The 16914-nt window shown below is 39.0% G+C and overlaps 1 protein-coding gene across 1 annotated transcript; it reads right to left on the bottom strand.

Annotated features, from left to right (window-relative positions):
• Positions 1 to 404: 404 nt before the first annotated feature.
• Positions 405 to 16042, bottom strand: rgs4 (regulator of G protein signaling 4). Its single transcript, XM_072439235.1, has 5 exons — positions 15914 to 16042; positions 14951 to 15055; positions 8352 to 8416; positions 3528 to 3691; positions 405 to 977 (listed from the first exon to the last, which is right to left on the bottom strand). Exons 1-5 carry the CDS (start codon positions 15955 to 15957, stop codon positions 765 to 767), a joined length of 591 nt encoding a protein of 196 aa, XP_072295336.1. The 5' UTR covers positions 15958 to 16042; the 3' UTR covers positions 405 to 764.
• Positions 16043 to 16914: the final 872 nt, after the last annotated feature.

Raw genomic sequence — 16914 nt, 5'->3', positions numbered from 1 at the left:
TGACGCGGCTGCAGGTGAGCGGTAGGTGCGTTTTATGATTGATAGGACTAATCGCAGTCCACGCCACGAGGAAATAAGACTAAAATTTGGGCCAAAAAAATCGTCCATTCAACCTTTAAGTAGTACAGATACCTGCGTTCAGATGTGTAAAAGTTAAAAGTATTCACTGCCAAATTGAATGTAAAGTACAGATACCAAAATGTTTTCTTAAGTAGAGTACTTTTACTTTTGTACATCGTTCCCTCCCACCACTGTGAAACACATAACATAAAAAACATGAAAACAAAATAATCAACTACGAATGAGTAAAAAGAACAAAACCACCACACAAAGTTTTCAAAGCAGGGTTAGGGTTTACATTTCATACACTGAAATAAATGATATATTAAAACACATTTGAATTAAGAATGTATGTAATGTGTCATGTGATGAGGAACCCAGGAAGAGTAAACAAGGCCAATGGAGATACAGAATAAACAAAAACAAACAGAAAATCTAAATATTTCTGACATTTTTGTTGTTTTATAGACAGCAAATTTCCCTCACCCAGCAAAATGCGTACGTATAGAAGATGGAAATGGAAACTCATATCAGTATGTCCTTCTCGACTGGCAGATCGTCATGAAAAATGAATCGTAACGTAAACATGTCAAATTTACTCAAATCTGAATAAATACTGTGTACAGAAGTCATTTGAACTTGTGTACAGTAAGACAACCTTCCGTGTTGGCTGCCTGGTTGTTCTCGTGGTCTCTCGGCTCGGTCTAGGCTCCCCCTGCCACGGTCACCTCGCCGTCCCCCTTCTGAGTGGCTTTGGTGGGGCACAGGTCCTGGAACAGGCTGGAGTGGAGGAACCTTCTGTATGAGTCCTTCTCCATCAGCAGGTGGATCATCCTCTGGGCCTCGTCGAAACACGTGGGACAGGCGAGCTGCACGTTCTGCTTGGTCAGGTCCCGCGTCGCTGCGTCCAGGTTCACCTATCGGGACAAAAGGCGGGCAAAAGGCTTGAGTGTGTCACAATGGAAGGTGAAATTCATCGATATATTGCTCTCGTTTATCACAAAGGTTCGTCTGTTGTTACACATTACCCCGGTGCTTGCCTCTTTTCGCTGGCTTCCCGTCACGTTAGGATTGATTTTAAGATTTAGATGTTTGTTTTTGAAATGCCAAAATGGATTGGCCCCTGTATATCTGACGGAGCTTTTATCAGCCCATGTCCCGGCCAGATCAGTGAGGTCAGAAAAAACAGCTCATGTTACATAAATGTGCCCAGAACGCTATTAAGAAGTCGAGGAGACAGGGCCTTTGTTTATCTTTTAAATCTGCTCTCAAGACATGAAAATAGAAAGAAAAACTACAAGATAAAAATAACACACAAAAAAAACACACAAAAAAACTTAAAATAAAGGAAAGTTAAGGCATAAACAAATCAAACCAATCGTCCCATTTAAACCACAGTCCCACACATTTGTCCCCATTCAAATCAAGTCCAAATGTCATTTTTACATTGTGCGAATGTCCAGTGCGATGTCAGTCCAGTCCATGATCGTCTGTGCATTTTGTGGCATCCATTTATTTTTGTAAGGGCCTTTTTTCACCACGGCCAGGAGATTGTTCCAGAGGTATTTGTTCAGTGTGTCCATGGCAGGAGTCCTGAAATCCAGTGGGATGGTGATGTCAAATATTGTCTGTAAGGCTTTATTGATCTCGGTCTTGTAATTCTGAGCAATAGGACAGTCCCTGATTTGCCTCCTGGCTGCCACAGTTTCTGCTGCAATTGGAATTTAAGTGTATTTTTTAAATTGTGTTTATGATTACATTTGTACTTATTTGTGTTTTTACCACGGATTGTCCACATGAAGCACTTTTAGCAGCTGGTGTTTTTGTAAATGCGCTATAGAAATAAAGCCGACATTGTCACTGTTGTGATTTATTGTAGCAAATTAATCTTCAATCCTTTTTATTTCGCCTTTATTCATCAAATCAAGATAGGGTGACGTAAACTAATTCTCTCATTTACGACCGCCATCTGTCAGCGCATGCGATATAAGATGTCGTACAGATAAAGCATAAAAAGCAAAACATTGGACAATTTACAGTAAAAAAAAAGCCACTTCGAAGTACACACATCAGAATCTACATGTCGTACAGGACAAATACTATGCATTATTTGTACTGTTATTTGCCTTTAACTTTACTTTGGCACCTCATGTTTTAGAACAACATTTCGTTTCTCATGCCTGGAATTGACTCCATCTACTGGCAGCAGGGGGAATTACACAGGTGGGATAAATAAAGCCTTCGACATGCTAATGTAGCCACGCTGTTGTAACGCTCGTGATTCGATGAAAGAACTGCTCAGAGACTTCTACCTCAACGTTTTTCTTTTTTTTAAATGAATGAAGTGTGCTCGGAGGAGAGAGGACTTTCGAACCAGGATTCATCAAACCGAATGCTACTCCAGTTGTGTTTTTGTTGAGGGATTGGATTGCAGAAACGATACAACACACAGTTGTTGTTGAGTTTGATTGGTTTGCTATTTTGTGTAAGCTTTTTGTTCAGTGGTGAAGTGCCTGCAAGTGTACTCAGACTAACAGCCTCTCCACAGGGAAGACGCCACTTTACTGTCACCACGGGTATTGTGAAGTAGAAACATAGAAAAAGAAAAAAAGAAAATAATTGACAAGTGCAATATGACTCAGTGTAGCTCTGCAGTTGTTAGAACGGTGGCTATGTTCACATGCACACAAAAATAACTCTAGATGTTATCGGCTTTCTGGAGTCATCAGATTATAGAAATGCCATGAAAACCGTTCTGATGGGAGTAATCTGATTTCTTTCTTTCTGATTGTTCACACGGCGCAGATTTTGACAACGACATGTTTGCAAAAGGGCCAAACTAAAGCGGAAAATTAAGTGTTGTTTTAATTCTTTTGTCTTCCAAATACAACAGTTACTCCAAATATCCATACATTAAGTGACACGACAGTCATAAGCGCTTCGAACGAGATTTTACCTGTAACGTTCCAGGGTCATTATAGACTGGCATCGATATATAACTTCACTATATAGAAAAACATGAATTTAGTAGATTAGAATGTCAAATAGACCCTTTCAATGTTGCTTTAGTTAAATATATATGAGTATGGACAAAATCATAATTGCAAACGTTTGGGTCATAAGATATTTAAAAAAAATGTTTTTGTCATGAATCTCCATTTCTAATTAGGTATCCAGACATTTGAGCACAATGAAAAAAGACATACATGAAGCCCTTAAGCAACGTGTCAGCCATCGTCATAAAGCCATGGGTTTATTTTGAAGCCGATTTGACCATAAAACGAGTCCGTTTATGGTTTATGAACCTAAAAATGAAGGGAAAAGTCCAGATTTTTTCCTGTGATGCAACAATTTGTGTGCGCCAAGAGTAAATTACCTCATAAACAGGATTAATGAAACAAAATACAATCCCAAAAAGTGAAATTTGTGAAATGTGAGTACTGCACAGCTCTAGTGTGTGTCGTTACCTCGTAGGGTGCGTCTGCCTCGATGTACTGCTGATAGATCTTGATGGCGCGGTTCTGTAGCTGGGATTCTGGGCTCTTCTTGTACTCCTCACAGGCCTCCCAAAATTTCAGATTCTCCTCACTGAACTCCGACCTCAGGAAACTGGAGAAGACCGCACGGCCCACTGCAACGGGAACACGCGTTCAAATTTGACTGGCGCATATTGCACTACCGACAAAAGTGACAATCTTTTTACCATTAAAGTGCCTGTTTTTTGCATGTTATAAAGTAAAATCTGTTTTGCCCGAGTACTATTGTAGTAGTATTGTAAAAGCATCTTTTTGGGTGAAAATGAGACCACTCCGCTTTCACTATATCTAATTATAGAGCATTTTATTCTCTGTGAAGAAGGAAGTGCGCCTTAAGCATGCTATCTACATCTGCAAACATGACAGAAAAAGTGATAAGTCAGTGGTTGGTCTCTCTAAAAAAAAAAAAAGCATTTATTTATTTCTGGAGCAGTGCATTAATCAACCTTTTCATGTTTATATGGCAGAGTAAGGTTTTTTTTCCTCAGTAATCCCCGGACATATGATAAAAGTCACACTACAGGAAGTAAAATTACAGTTACATACAAAGTTAAATGGCTTGTGTGATTTTTTTTCAGATACGTGAGTGCTGTTGTTTCCGTAAATCTAGAGCACAGTGTCATCTGCATATATCTAAACTGACACTAGAGGTCAAGCGGCCAGGTGGTCATTGATAAACAGTGAGAATAATAACGGACCCAGAATGGAACCTTGTGGCACACCAGTGGAAAGACTGAAAGTGGATGATTGGTGTGTTTGGGAGCGGCCAGTGAAACATGACCAAACCACCAAACCAAAAAAAATGAATGTAATGGATCAGCAACTCTGGACACAACGGATAATATGCAAAATTGGTCTATAACTGGCCAGTGAGTAGGCATCACAACACACTCTGAGGAGTAGCCAAGAAAGACTCATTTCAACCGGAATTTGTGGTACAGGGTTTTTGAGAAGTTTGAGAATGACTGCATTGACTGGAAAGAGGGGAGAGTTAGCAGGGTTAGAGGAAGAGAGGTCATTGTCTTGCTTGTTTCCGTTGGGCCAGAGTGTTGAACGGATTCGAGCCCAGGGGAGGACACATCTACGCAGGCTGACAGAGCGCGGCATGGAAGCTGCCGATGTTAAAGAAGACGTATTACATAATAATAATAATCATGACACTCAGAATATTGGTCTAAAATGATATAAATGAGAAGGGAAAACATTTATAACTTGTTTAGTCCTGATTTAGAGCTAATTTGGTGCTGGTTTGGTCCTGGTTTTGTCCTGATCATGTCCTTTTCAATGTGAACAATCCCTCAGACTTTTTGTCAGTTGTGATTTGGTTTTGAACTGATTTAGTTATTATTCATGATTACTGATGTTCACAGTGCACATGTCACAAGTTGTTTGTATCTGGTTTAATAATACACAGTCATGTTTTCTTCAAAGCACATTTGAACCGGTGATCTTCCAGTCAGAGGATAACTAAAAACTGGATCCACATTTGTCTATAATATAAAGACTTAAGAGTCACACTCATAGACATAGGAGCGAGTGGACAGGGTTATTGGGAGAAAGGTCAGTTTAGAATAGTTTAAAGCGCAGAGGGAGCACATGGAGCACCGGACCGCAGTGGACATAAGGTCTCCGGGGGCTGATAATGCTGCCTCCAGACACGTAGCCCCCAACACAGCAGAGCATGAGAACACACCACCACAGTGCGCGTCACACTGCTGCTGGACTTTAGCACAAAGAGATATTGACAATGACTCTCTACAAAAACAAAAAAAACGATCTGGACAAACTTGTAACTAGCAATAGAAATCATCGTTGTCAAGTGGGTGCCGCTCGGTGCACTTGATGCCCCACGCACTGCACGTCATGTGGGGAAAGGGAGTGACGGCACTCACCTCAATTGAAGTTCTTCTATTACACGTATAACAAATGAGCTCCATAGTCAGCTTTCTTTTGGCTCGGAGCATTGTGAAGGACAGAAACAGCGTTGGCAGGTTGATACGGTTATGGCCCTACTTGTCCCCTCCTGCTCCTCTTGCTCCTCTTGCTCCTCCTGCTCCTCCTTCTCGGGCTTTTGTAATGTGCAGTTCATTGGTGTATCGGACTGATTGTTTAGTTCACGTCCATCCACTGTCATTGTCACAATTAACTTAAAACAAACAGACAGGGATTTGGGATCAACCTCAACGGCCCAGCCTTGGTATACATGATCTTAGGACCTATTTGGAGTGTTTAAAATCCTGTCTATTTGTGTCTAAAAGCATAATAGAACGAAAATATATGAAATTTGTCTTCATTTCTAAAACCTGGCTATTTTTGAAATATATTATACAATATAACTACTTAGCTACTATTAAAAGGCTCAAATACATGACCTATTCTTCATTGTAACAGCCCATTAGTCAGATTTTCAGCTTCCAGGAAGTAAACTGTTGCTCAAATTACACTTTGATGAAAGCCAATTTGTTTAGTCAGGTTTTTTTCTCGTTTATTTAAGGTAATGGTGCTCGGACGGGCTCTGATTTACTGCTCTGTCTATTCTGTCCGAGGGCAGACGAAGATAATGAGGAGATAGTGAAAGAAACTGCAGCCTCTGTATTTGATTTGCCACAATGCATTTGTGTAAGGCGTCGCTTTAAGAAAATACATAGGCTTTCTTCGGCTGATGCAAACTACAGAATGGAAAATTCAGTTCTCACATTTAAAGACTTTTCTACTTTGTAACATACATATTATGGTTGTATGGGGACTGATATGACTAAGAAATAAAAGAGAGGAAGAAAAATTATTTCTTAGACTGTCGGTGTAATCCCTCATTCGTCCAGGCGTGTTCCATAGTAGAAAAAGCTTCAGTTGTAGTCATCTGGACTCAGTTTGAAAAATAGACGTTTCGACTCTCATCCAAGAGTCATTGTCAATAAAAGAATTTAGATCGAGAACTCCGATATTAATACTGTTCTGTGGTAAGACCCGCCCATTGGGAGGAGCCTTCCTGAAGTAGAAAGAGTTGTTGGTTTCAACAGAAACGTTTATTTTAAACCAGGAAACACTTTAAGACAAAAACTGGTTCACCCTAAGGACAAGTTGCCGACTCAAAAACAGAGCAATGTAGTTTATTCGATCCAATGCTGTGAAGAAAGCTGTAAAGAACGGTACATAGGTGAGACAAAACAGCCTCTACACAAGAGGCTTTATCAGCACAGAAGAAATACAAGTTCAGGACCACAGAGCGCCGTGCATCTCCAGGTGAAGGTTTTAAGCAGGAGAAAAGATGGTTTGAAAGAGGAGTCAAGGAAGCTATTTTTGCTAAAAAAGAAAGACCTTCTTTAAACCGAAATGGAGGGCTAAGATTCAATCTTCCTGGTATCTATAATGGTATACTGAACCCCTGGAAAGGTAGAGGACCAGGACCAGGACATGTAGATGTTAATCAGGTACTCAGGGTGGTTGAGCCAGGGTCTCACAAAGACAAAGAGGATTCTAATAGCCCATTAAAATTCTGAATAGGCTCGGTAGATACAAGGGGGGAGTTTCTGTTGAAACAAACAACTCTTTCTACTTCAGGAAAGCTCCGCCCAATGGGCGGGTCTTACCACAGAACAGTATTAATATCGGAGTTCTCGATCTAAATTCTTTTATTGACAATGACTCTTGGATGAGAGTCGAAACGTCTATTTTTCAAACTGAGTCCAGATGACTACAACTGAAGCTTTTTCTACTATTTCTTAGACTGTTTTATGATTTAATTGTTAACTGGCAGACAGACTATTCTGTGAGCTATTTTTGACATTTTAAACACAAAAATAAGGGTCTGGGACTATTTTGCGGTAGTACCCTGCACCTTTAAATTTTATCCTAAAAATAGCACTTTTAATTTATTACTATTTAAACATGATTAAAATTCAATATGTAAATACTTCTGCTGGACACAATAGCCCATTATGCCTGTATACAAGCGCAGCAGCAGAGGAGGGGCCTGGAGAGTGGGTTAGAACACTAACCCACTCCCCAGGCACTAAGCCTATTGTAAAGACCAGGAAGAGCCTGGCGCACCTACCCACTGACCAATAGCCAAGTTTAAAACTAAAAGCTTTGGTCGAGTTTTGTCTGGGACAATTAGTTAAGTGAAAGCTAAATCTAGGGAGGGGGCAGACGAGACTAGGTCCGTCATTAAAGATACAAAGCGCCACACATAAGGTGGAGGCGTGGACAAGAGAGTAAGCTCAGCACAGATGCAGATAGCGCGCTGATATGGGAAAGAATCAATCTTTGATTGCCGGGATTTGAACTCACGACACTTTCACCACTCGACCACCGGGGAGCAAGGTTGTATCTTCATGTTGTTGCTTCATTTAAAACACGTAATGATTCATATTCCGTTTTATATTATCACATTACAAATTATATTTCCTATAAGTCCTTACACACATGTAAACAATTACCAAGTTTGTCATCTTTGAGCGTGAACATTTCATTTGAGTAAAATTCGGCTCTAAACGTTAACCATGTGACTATATAAAGCTTTTGGAATGTGAGTTTTTCATTTTGAAAACCAGCCCTCAAAATGCGATTAAAAATATCTCCTCTGGGTCACTGTTTCCTGCCCCGGTCAGTTGTATCCTGTCATAACTGGCTTAGTGCGGCCTCTTACTGCGTTTTAGACATTTTGGTGGAGAAATGAGGTGCTCTTGGGGCTATAGGGCCAAATATCACAGTATGTATGTGACATTTTGAAAATGTGAAATGATTCAAACTCACTGTCTGACTTCAACAGATGACTGAACGACTCCCTCCACTTGGCCACATCCACCGCACCCAGAGTCCTGGAAAACAAGGTATAATGAGAAGGATCAAACACTACTAGAGTCTAGTTTGACTACCGTACTTTTCATACTTTAAGCCACTACTTTTCCCCCACACTTTGAACGTTTTATGCGGCCCATAAAACTGTGCGGTTCATTTACAGATTTTTACTGGGTAACGGCCACCAGGGGGCAATCTAGCAGGAAGTGCAAGCATTACACACTTACACTTCTTCTACAGTGTGATGAGACTGTCTAACATGTTACTTTTATAACACAGCTGCGTAGTAATCTAACGCGCCACAAGCACAACGCCGAAACAAGTAGAGTATCCCAGAGTAGCTACTAATGGAAAAACAGCATATGACTACACAAAAACACTAAACCTGTATAGATAATTATCAACGACAACAAACAAGTAATCTTTTCTTATTCCATTTTGCAATGCTGTTTTCTCTCAACCCTAAATTGGAAAGTATTAGAAGCATTACATCCTTTACATTCACACTTCTGCAGTGTTAGCAACTGCTCGAAAATCTATTTCTCTTCAAATCAAATGGCAGCTTAAACGGTAGTAAGGGCCAGGAGACACTGTCATATTGATTTAGCTTAAGCCTATTGACCTCATTACGCTCTGCCCACTTTTCCTACATGATCAGCACTTCTGTTGTAATGACACTTCTGGTCCAATGAGAATTCCGTTGGTTTGAATGGAGAATGAGAGAAAGGTATCGTCTCTAAAACGTGCCTTAGAGTAGATTGATTGTGTAAAATATCCAATGTTCATGTGACCAACAAGTCACCAATGCACCAATTCCCTGGGCGGCCCGAAAACGGCTTTTTAGTCTGTGTAGAAATAATTTTCCTTGGTAGTCGGCAGCTCTAAGTGAACTAATACAACCGGAAGAAGGATTACGTCGTATGGCAGCGCTCAGACGTAAACCCATTTGGTGTGTAAAGAGTGATACCATAAAAAATCATATCCAATCAAACGACAGGCTAAACCAGTTGGTGTTTTGAATGAGGTAAGCAAATTAGTATCGATCGTTCCATAATGATGAAGTTCAGTGTTGAAAAGTTAAATTACCAAGGGATGCTTAATAGGGCTCGGTGTATAAGGGGCAGAAGGTGTAATGAGATTTAAGGGGAGTTGTGACTAAATGGTTTTACTAATTGGGGCATCGCCAATAGTCAGCGGTCGCTAGGGGAGTCTGATAATGCAGCTGCTAAACGCTTCATCACGTTTTTATCTTGAGAAACATTTGGAGATCTATATGTGAAGGCAAGGGCGTAATTTTGGCTTCAACATTGGGAGGTTAAGATCCACAGCTCTGTCGAAGAGCCAAAAAGGCTATGTATTTAATAATAGGCTAATGGGTTGATTGTGGGAGATTAATGAAAGTTTCATTAAGTTAATCATCCCTCAATTTAAAACGCTGTTCAGATCCAGTGTGAACACAGCAGTTCCTCCATGGCCACAACCACGAGTCCGCTTAGAAGGGACTGGAGAGATGCATACGTGTGAAAACTCATCATAATAATCTTGAACAGTAAATTGACAAATTGAGCCTAAACTATGCTACTGAAGAGGTATACAATGCTGAGTTTGAAGGGGACAGACGTGGAGCTGTCGACCTTCAGCCTTTTATCCGTGTTTGGAGTACACGTTCTCAGCAGTGAGGATTAAAATTAAAAGTATATAATTTTATAAGAGCGCACAAGTGGACCTGGGGCAAGAGGGTTGGGCTGAGGCGTGGAGGGACCAAAGAGATGGACACTATGGAAAACGCATAATTATAATAACGCCAGAGAGATGTACTTCAGTAGAATATGATGCATATAAAAGCTGTTACAGGGAGTGTACATAGACCTGAGTGTGTTATATCGTGCATGTTCAGTTTAAAACTCTTTGTGGAGTTTTTGTAACATATGTGAATAATTTATTGAGAAAAAAACAGACGTACAATTTACTTCTATGATGCCTGTAGCATGGCAACCTGCAATAAAATCCTAATACGAAGAAGGGAATTACCCTATAATTTAGGGACAATCTAAATTGTACCTGAATTATACTTTTTAAAGGTTCTGTACAACATGAAATACAGAACTTGTTTAACCCTAACCCATTTTAAACTTTTTACCACAGTCCACATGTATCACACACGTACCCGTTCCCCGCATCCATAATATTCACCACAATGAGTTTAAAAGCACTTTTCTTTTTTTCTTGTCTTTTTTAAAATAGTTTGTGCCCGTAGGCTTTATTGGCGCAAAGTCCTGTGAAATGGGGGATGAGAGAGAAGGGTGGACATGCAGTAATTAGTTGGAGTCAAGAATTACCGGCATACGTGTGCTGTGCCTTAACCACTCGACCGCCGGGGCAGCACTAAAAGCACTTTTCACAAGTCTCAGAGACCAGAGCCACTTTTACTGTCACGGTCAAGCTAACAAACATTAGCACGCCAACGCCACACTGTATTTAATTATAGAGCGCTTTGTTCTCCGCACAGAGAAAGTGTCTTATTTTCTGGGTCATCACAGATTTTACTTTATAACAAGCAAAAATATCATAAGGCATATCTGCGTGACTCACAAAAAGACCTTTAGTAATTCCAAGTTTGTCGTACTTTAGACGTGGCTAAAGCTAGAAACTACTTCCTGTTTATCATTCTTTTTTCACTTCTTTGCACTTGCTCTACACAAACGGACCGGTAGAGACAGTGGAGACACTTTTGGACCAATCTGTTCCAACGCAAACCAATGGAAACAAGACTATAGTTAAAATGATTGAAAATGAACCATTGGGGAAGTTTCAATAAAGCTAACATTAATAATCAGGTGAAACTGTATGAACTGCAAAAACTCAGAGGAGCAGTTCATACTTTTTATTGAAATATAACTGTAATAGTCTAGTTTTAGACTTTGAAAGGGTCTTATAGGGTAGAATGTTTTTTTAATTTTATTTCTTGAGCTCAATAACACATTGTTCATCCTTGAGTATCCTTCTTTAACCTGAGGCACTGATTCATCCGCTGTGCTACAAGTTCACTGAGATACCAACAACAGTCCATTATGAGAGCGATGGAGGAGGGAGCCGAACGGTCTCACAGAAACGAGCCAAAAATCAATGCTGTCCCCTTGAAAATGCGGCTCTTTCACTGCGGCGCTGTCTCTCCCAAACGCTCTCAGCACAGATTCAATTCTGTGAAAAGCGGTTAACAACGGCCAGTGCACGGCCAGTACATGTGGACCTAACCATGGGTCTCTGAAACGTCCAAATCTAATATGATGATAGATTGACAGAGAATAGAATGAAAAACTGAGTGTCGCATTGACCGGAATGCTACGAGACTTAACGCTTGCATGTTTTAAATGAGCAAATTGGTAACTTTCCACCCCAAACACCTGTAACGGTGCAATAAGTTTCAAAGGAAGTCATCTGGACAATGTTTCTTGACCATCCAAAATCTATTATCATTCTGGATTGATCCTTGGAAATCTGTTTTTGTTGTAGTTACACAATACTAGGACCAAACATGAATTCACAACCAGTCAAACTATATCCACAATCAAAATACTACAGCTTGGATGATGTAATGCCAAGTAAAGACTCGCTAAAGTAAAGTATTCTCCTCAGAGGCCTTCCTGGCATGCTGGCCCAGTTGGCCGAGTTCCTTGTTAAAACACGGACTGCATGATAAATAACAGTGTAATCTCTTTCTTTCATCATCGGCCCTTTGAACCCATTGTTTACAACAGGAAAGGCTGTGACTTTAATATTGTGAGTGTGTCAGAGGCCGTAGAGGCGTGAAGATGGAAAGAAAACCGCTGCATTCACTCTCAAAGTCTATTTCCAGATGCTTCCATGTATTTTTCAGTCTGGTAGGTCAGTAGTAGTAGTAGTAGTAGTAGTAGTAGTAGTAGTAGTAGTAGTAGTAGTAGTAGTAGTAGTAGTAGTAGTAGTAGTAGTAGTAGTAGTAGTAGTAGTAGTAGTAGTAGTAGTAGTAGTAGTAGTAGTAGTAGTAGTAGTAGTAGTAGTAGTAGTAGTAGTAGTAGTAGTAGTAGTAGTAGTAGTAGTAGTAGTAGTAGTAGTAGTAGTAGTAGTAGTAGTAGTAGTAGTAGTAGTAGTAGTAGTAGTAGTAGTAGTAGTAGTAGTAGTAGTAGTAGTAGTAGTAGTAGTAGTAGTAGTAGTAGTAGTAGTAGTAGTAGTAGTAGTAGTAGTAGTAGTAGTAGTAGTAGTAGTAGTAGTAGTAGTAGTAGTAGTAGTAGTAGTAGTAGTAGTAGTAGTAGTAGTAGTAGTAGTAGTAGTAGTAGTAGTAGTAGTAGTAGTAGTAGTAGTAGTAGTAGTAGTAGTAGTAGTAGTAGTAGTAGTAGTAGTAGTAGTAGTAGTAGTAGTAGTAGTAGTAGTAGTAGTAGTAGTAGTAGTAGTAGTAGTAGTAGTAGTAGTAGTAGTAGTAGTAGTAGTAGTAGTAGTAGTAGTAGTAGTAGTAGTAGTAGTAGTAGTAGTAGTAGTAGTAGTAGTAGTAGTAGTAGTAGTAGTAGTAGTAGTAGTAGTAGTAGTAGTAGTAGTAGTAGTAGTAGTAGTAGTAGTAGTAGTAGTAGTAGTAGTAGTAGTAGTAGTAGTAGTAGTAGTAGTAGTAGTAGTAGTAGTAGTAGTAGTAGTAGTAGTAGTAGTAGTAGTAGTAGTAGTAGTAGTAGTAGTAGTAGTAGTAGTAGTAGTAGTAGTAGTAGTAGTAGTAGTAGTAGTAGTAGTAGTAGTAGTAGTAGTAGTAGTAGTAGTAGTAGTAGTAGTAGTAGTAGTAGTAGTAGTAGTAGTAGTAGTAGTAGTAGTAGTAGTAGTAGTAGTAGTAGTAGTAGTAGTAGTAGTAGTAGTAGTAGTAGTAGTAGTAGTAGTAGTAGTAGTAGTAGTAGTAGTAGTAGTAGTAGTAGTAGTAGTAGTAGTAGTAGTAGTAGTAGTAGTAGTAGTAGTAGTAGTAGTAGTAGTAGTAGTAGTAGTAGTAGTAGTAGTAGTAGTAGTAGTAGTAGTAGTAGTAGTAGTAGTAGTAGTAGTAGTAGTAGTAGTAGTAGTAGTAGTAGTAGTAGTAGTAGTAGTAGTAGTAGTAGTAGTAGTAGTAGTAGTAGTAGTAGTAGTAGTAGTAGTAGTAGTAGTAGTAGTAGTAGTAGTAGTAGTAGTAGTAGTAGTAGTAGTAGTAGTAGTAGTAGTAGTAGTAGTAGTAGTAGTAGTAGTAGTAGTAGTAGTAGTAGTAGTAGTAGTAGTAGTAGTAGTAGTAGTAGTAGTAGTAGTAGTAGTAGTAGTAGTAGTAGTGCATGTAATTTAGTATTTTTTGTATAATTTTCATGATTGATTTTTACGTGTATTCACTTATAGGCAAAAGTGTCTCCTGCGTGAAGGGCAAATGCCTCTATGTTATTAAAATACTTTTTTAACATCTAATTATTGGAATCCTGGAATCAGGTTTATTCAGTGTGGTTTGAGCACAGATCCATGGGTTTGAGGCTGTGTGGTCCTCAGAGCACATGTGCAGAGCTCTAAAAGAAGCTGCTGTCCGCTCTGGTTCTAGAGCGGAACATGAACGGGCCTCTGAACACGGCCAAGCTTCCCGCAGTACTGCTCAGCGGCTGCTCAGCGTGTAGAGGCCACTAAAAGATGTGTGGGGAAAACAGGATAATTTGGATATAAAATATTATTTTAGAACAATTTAAAGTTGTGACACAGTAATTTGAGATTGTGTAGGTCAGTCACTGCTTTCTCTCATTGCTCTAACCGCTCGCCACTGCTTGTGGCGCTTAGGAAACCTTTTGCACATCTGGCAAAGGCACTACAGATGCAAATTAGTTTATATTTGCTACCTCGGGCACATTATGTATGGAGTAATATGTACATGGATTTGAATTAAATGTGAACCAGTCAGAGACAATCAAGTACTTTTTGTTGTTTTGCTTTTTACAGAAAATGTGTTTTCCTTAAAATAATAAAGCATTGATAATGAAACAAGTCAAAGTAAAAGATTTGCTTGGTAAATTATTGACAATTCATGGACAGACATGATCATGATGACAAATATGGGATACACATAAAAACGGAAGTTGTGGCATTATGGGGGCTATAAAATATTGACAATTGGCAAGAGACATGTACAATAAAAGTCTAATATTGACTGCTGTTATCAATCAAATCCAGTGTCGCTGGAGCTTACACTGTACAAAAAAATAAAAAACAAATTGAATTAAGTCGTTTATTCCCATTTCTTTTAGTGTTTTTCTTTTATATTTGCAACACAAATATAAAAAATATTTGCAACACAAATATAAAAAACAGAACAAGGAACGCAATCAAAACATTAAAATACAAATAATTCCCACTTAGTCCAAATTCTATTAAATATGTTAATTTTCAAATTAAGTCAAAATGTAATTATTCCATGTCATTTAAAAGTTAATTAATTAACTAAATCTAAAAGGAGTAGACTTTTTTGCAACCCATGATCAAGTGCTTGAATTTGTCAGGAGGAAATAACTAAACAAAATGTCAATATAAGATTTGCTGTGACGTACCTCTTGGCGGCTGAGTTGGTCTTCTCCTTGCTCGGCTTCGACTCGACAGTCAGAGGCTCCGGCTTCTGCAGCAAGTGGCTGATCTTGTGTTTGATGTCTTTAGCGCTGGCAAAAACAAATGCATGAAGCACAGGGAAATTAGCATATTGACATGTTTTTATCTTTGACATAAACATCTAAATAGGATTTACATATTTACTTCAGACACATCATTGACTGAGGCTTCTGCCTCTTTACACTCCATTACGACGAGTTGTTTTTTCAACGTTTATTTGTAGAAATGACTTGAATTTACAATATTTGTTTTCTTTCAAGTGGTTTTTACACTGGATTTTTTTTTAAATTTCAAGTGGTTTTTACACTGGATTTTTAAAAAATATTATACACAGATATTTTCAAGCACTCTATCTGGGTTATTTATTTTTGTTTTATAATTTCTTCGTTGATTTCTTAACTTATATCAGATATTTTATTTATTTTTTGAACCATGTATGACCCATTTATATGCAAAGTTGCCACATAGTGTAATAATATTAATTGGCATTCAGATTTAGGCAAGTAAAATGGGAAAATGTGTAAAAGCAGCAATTGGAATGAGCACCAAGAAAACCACACATAAATGACACATGTAGGAGGTCGGATGATATGCTATTGCTGTTTTAACCCTTACTATAAACATGACATAAGATTACACACATACATTTTGAATATATTATATTTTTGTCATAACGTGTTAATAATTAAAGCATTGGTGATGAAAGAACACAAGTTGCCTTCCCAACCTTATAATCTCTACAAACTGATACTGGAAAGAAAACACATTACTCTCTCACTATTATCACTCTCACTGTAAGGTACAGTATTAGTGATTGTATTGCTTGAATTTGTAGAAATACTTTGTTTTTTAGTTAGCACTTAACTCCTTTTACGTTTGCTAAATGTTAAAATGATAATGTTTCTTACCTTTTCAGACATGTTGCTGGTAGCTGGGATAGTCCCTTGCACATGGCTGAACAGCTCTAATAAATCCAAGATCAGAATTTTTCACTATAACGTGACAAGTTTCTCCTTTCACAGAGAGGAAACAGGCTGGAACAGTCCTCCCTCTGCAGAGCTTTTATAACCCTGGGGCAGGCTATGTGTTCAGGCTGACCAATCGGAGAGCTCCTGTGGACAGACGGGGGCGGGGAGTGGATGAAAATATTAAATAAAAAGATATAAATGCTCACGGCAGAGTCAGAGAGACAGAGGAGATAAGAACATGCAACAGAGTGTGTCATCTAATTCTACCCCAAACAAAAGGTGTTGTCAACCAAAGGGCACAGGGCTTAATCTGCTTATGAGGGCTCTGGATGGGTCATGTGACGGGGCATCTGGAACATCATATGAGAAACAGCACATGGCGGTGCAGTCCCCTACAGCTAAAGGACAGTTTTGGCTAAACTGTCAAAAATATAGACAGAAAATAAGAAATTATGACACTTTACATGAACTACAAATTAACAAATAGTTCACTCGGTCATAGGAAGAACATGCAGTAAATTGTTCTTAATAAACTATTTGTTCATTATGAATTCTTATGAAGTCTTGGAACATGCTATATTAAGGTTAATTAAGGTGTAGTTATTATAAAGTGGTACAGAACAATGAAATTGCTTATACATAAATTGCAAATATTTTTTTTTACATGAAAAAAAAAAGAACTGATCTGATCCATCAGCCCCTTTGGACACTCACCCAAACCTCATTCATGCACAGGTCAGGCACAGGTCATGCACAGGTCAGGCACAGGTCATGCACAGGTCATGCACAGGTCAGGCACAGGTCAGGTGGGTAAAGGGTAATGCCTCATGTACACTGACTCCGGATTACGGTTACACCAACTCCACTGCAGTCCATCTTTGATGAACGCCATGACCTGGGAGACCAGACCAGGTCCCCGGCAAATTTAGACTTCTTGCAGA

This window comes from Eucyclogobius newberryi, unplaced genomic scaffold, assembly GCF_026437365.1.
Source record: "Eucyclogobius newberryi isolate DKJ021-1_F unplaced genomic scaffold, fEucNew1.0.hap1 SCAF_9, whole genome shotgun sequence".
Classification (NCBI taxonomy): Eukaryota; Metazoa; Chordata; class Actinopteri; order Gobiiformes; family Gobiidae; genus Eucyclogobius; species Eucyclogobius newberryi.
Note: the sequence above shows the minus strand (reverse complement) of the source record. Positions and strands in the feature narration are given on the sequence as shown.

Bases quoted from the DNA above. Each gene is read 5' to 3' on its own strand.
- rgs4 (XM_072439235.1), bottom strand. From the start codon at position 15,957: ATGTGCAAGGGACTATCCCAGCTACCAGCAACATGTCTGAAAAG. The intron at 8,417-14,950 runs GTACGTCACAGC...CTTGTTTTCCAG, and splicing joins ACCAACTCAGCCGCCAAGAG to GACTCTGGGTGCGGTGGATG. The intron at 3,692-8,351 runs GTGAGTTTGAAT...TTCCCGTTGCAG, and splicing joins TCATCTGTTGAAGTCAGACA to TGGGCCGTGCGGTCTTCTCC.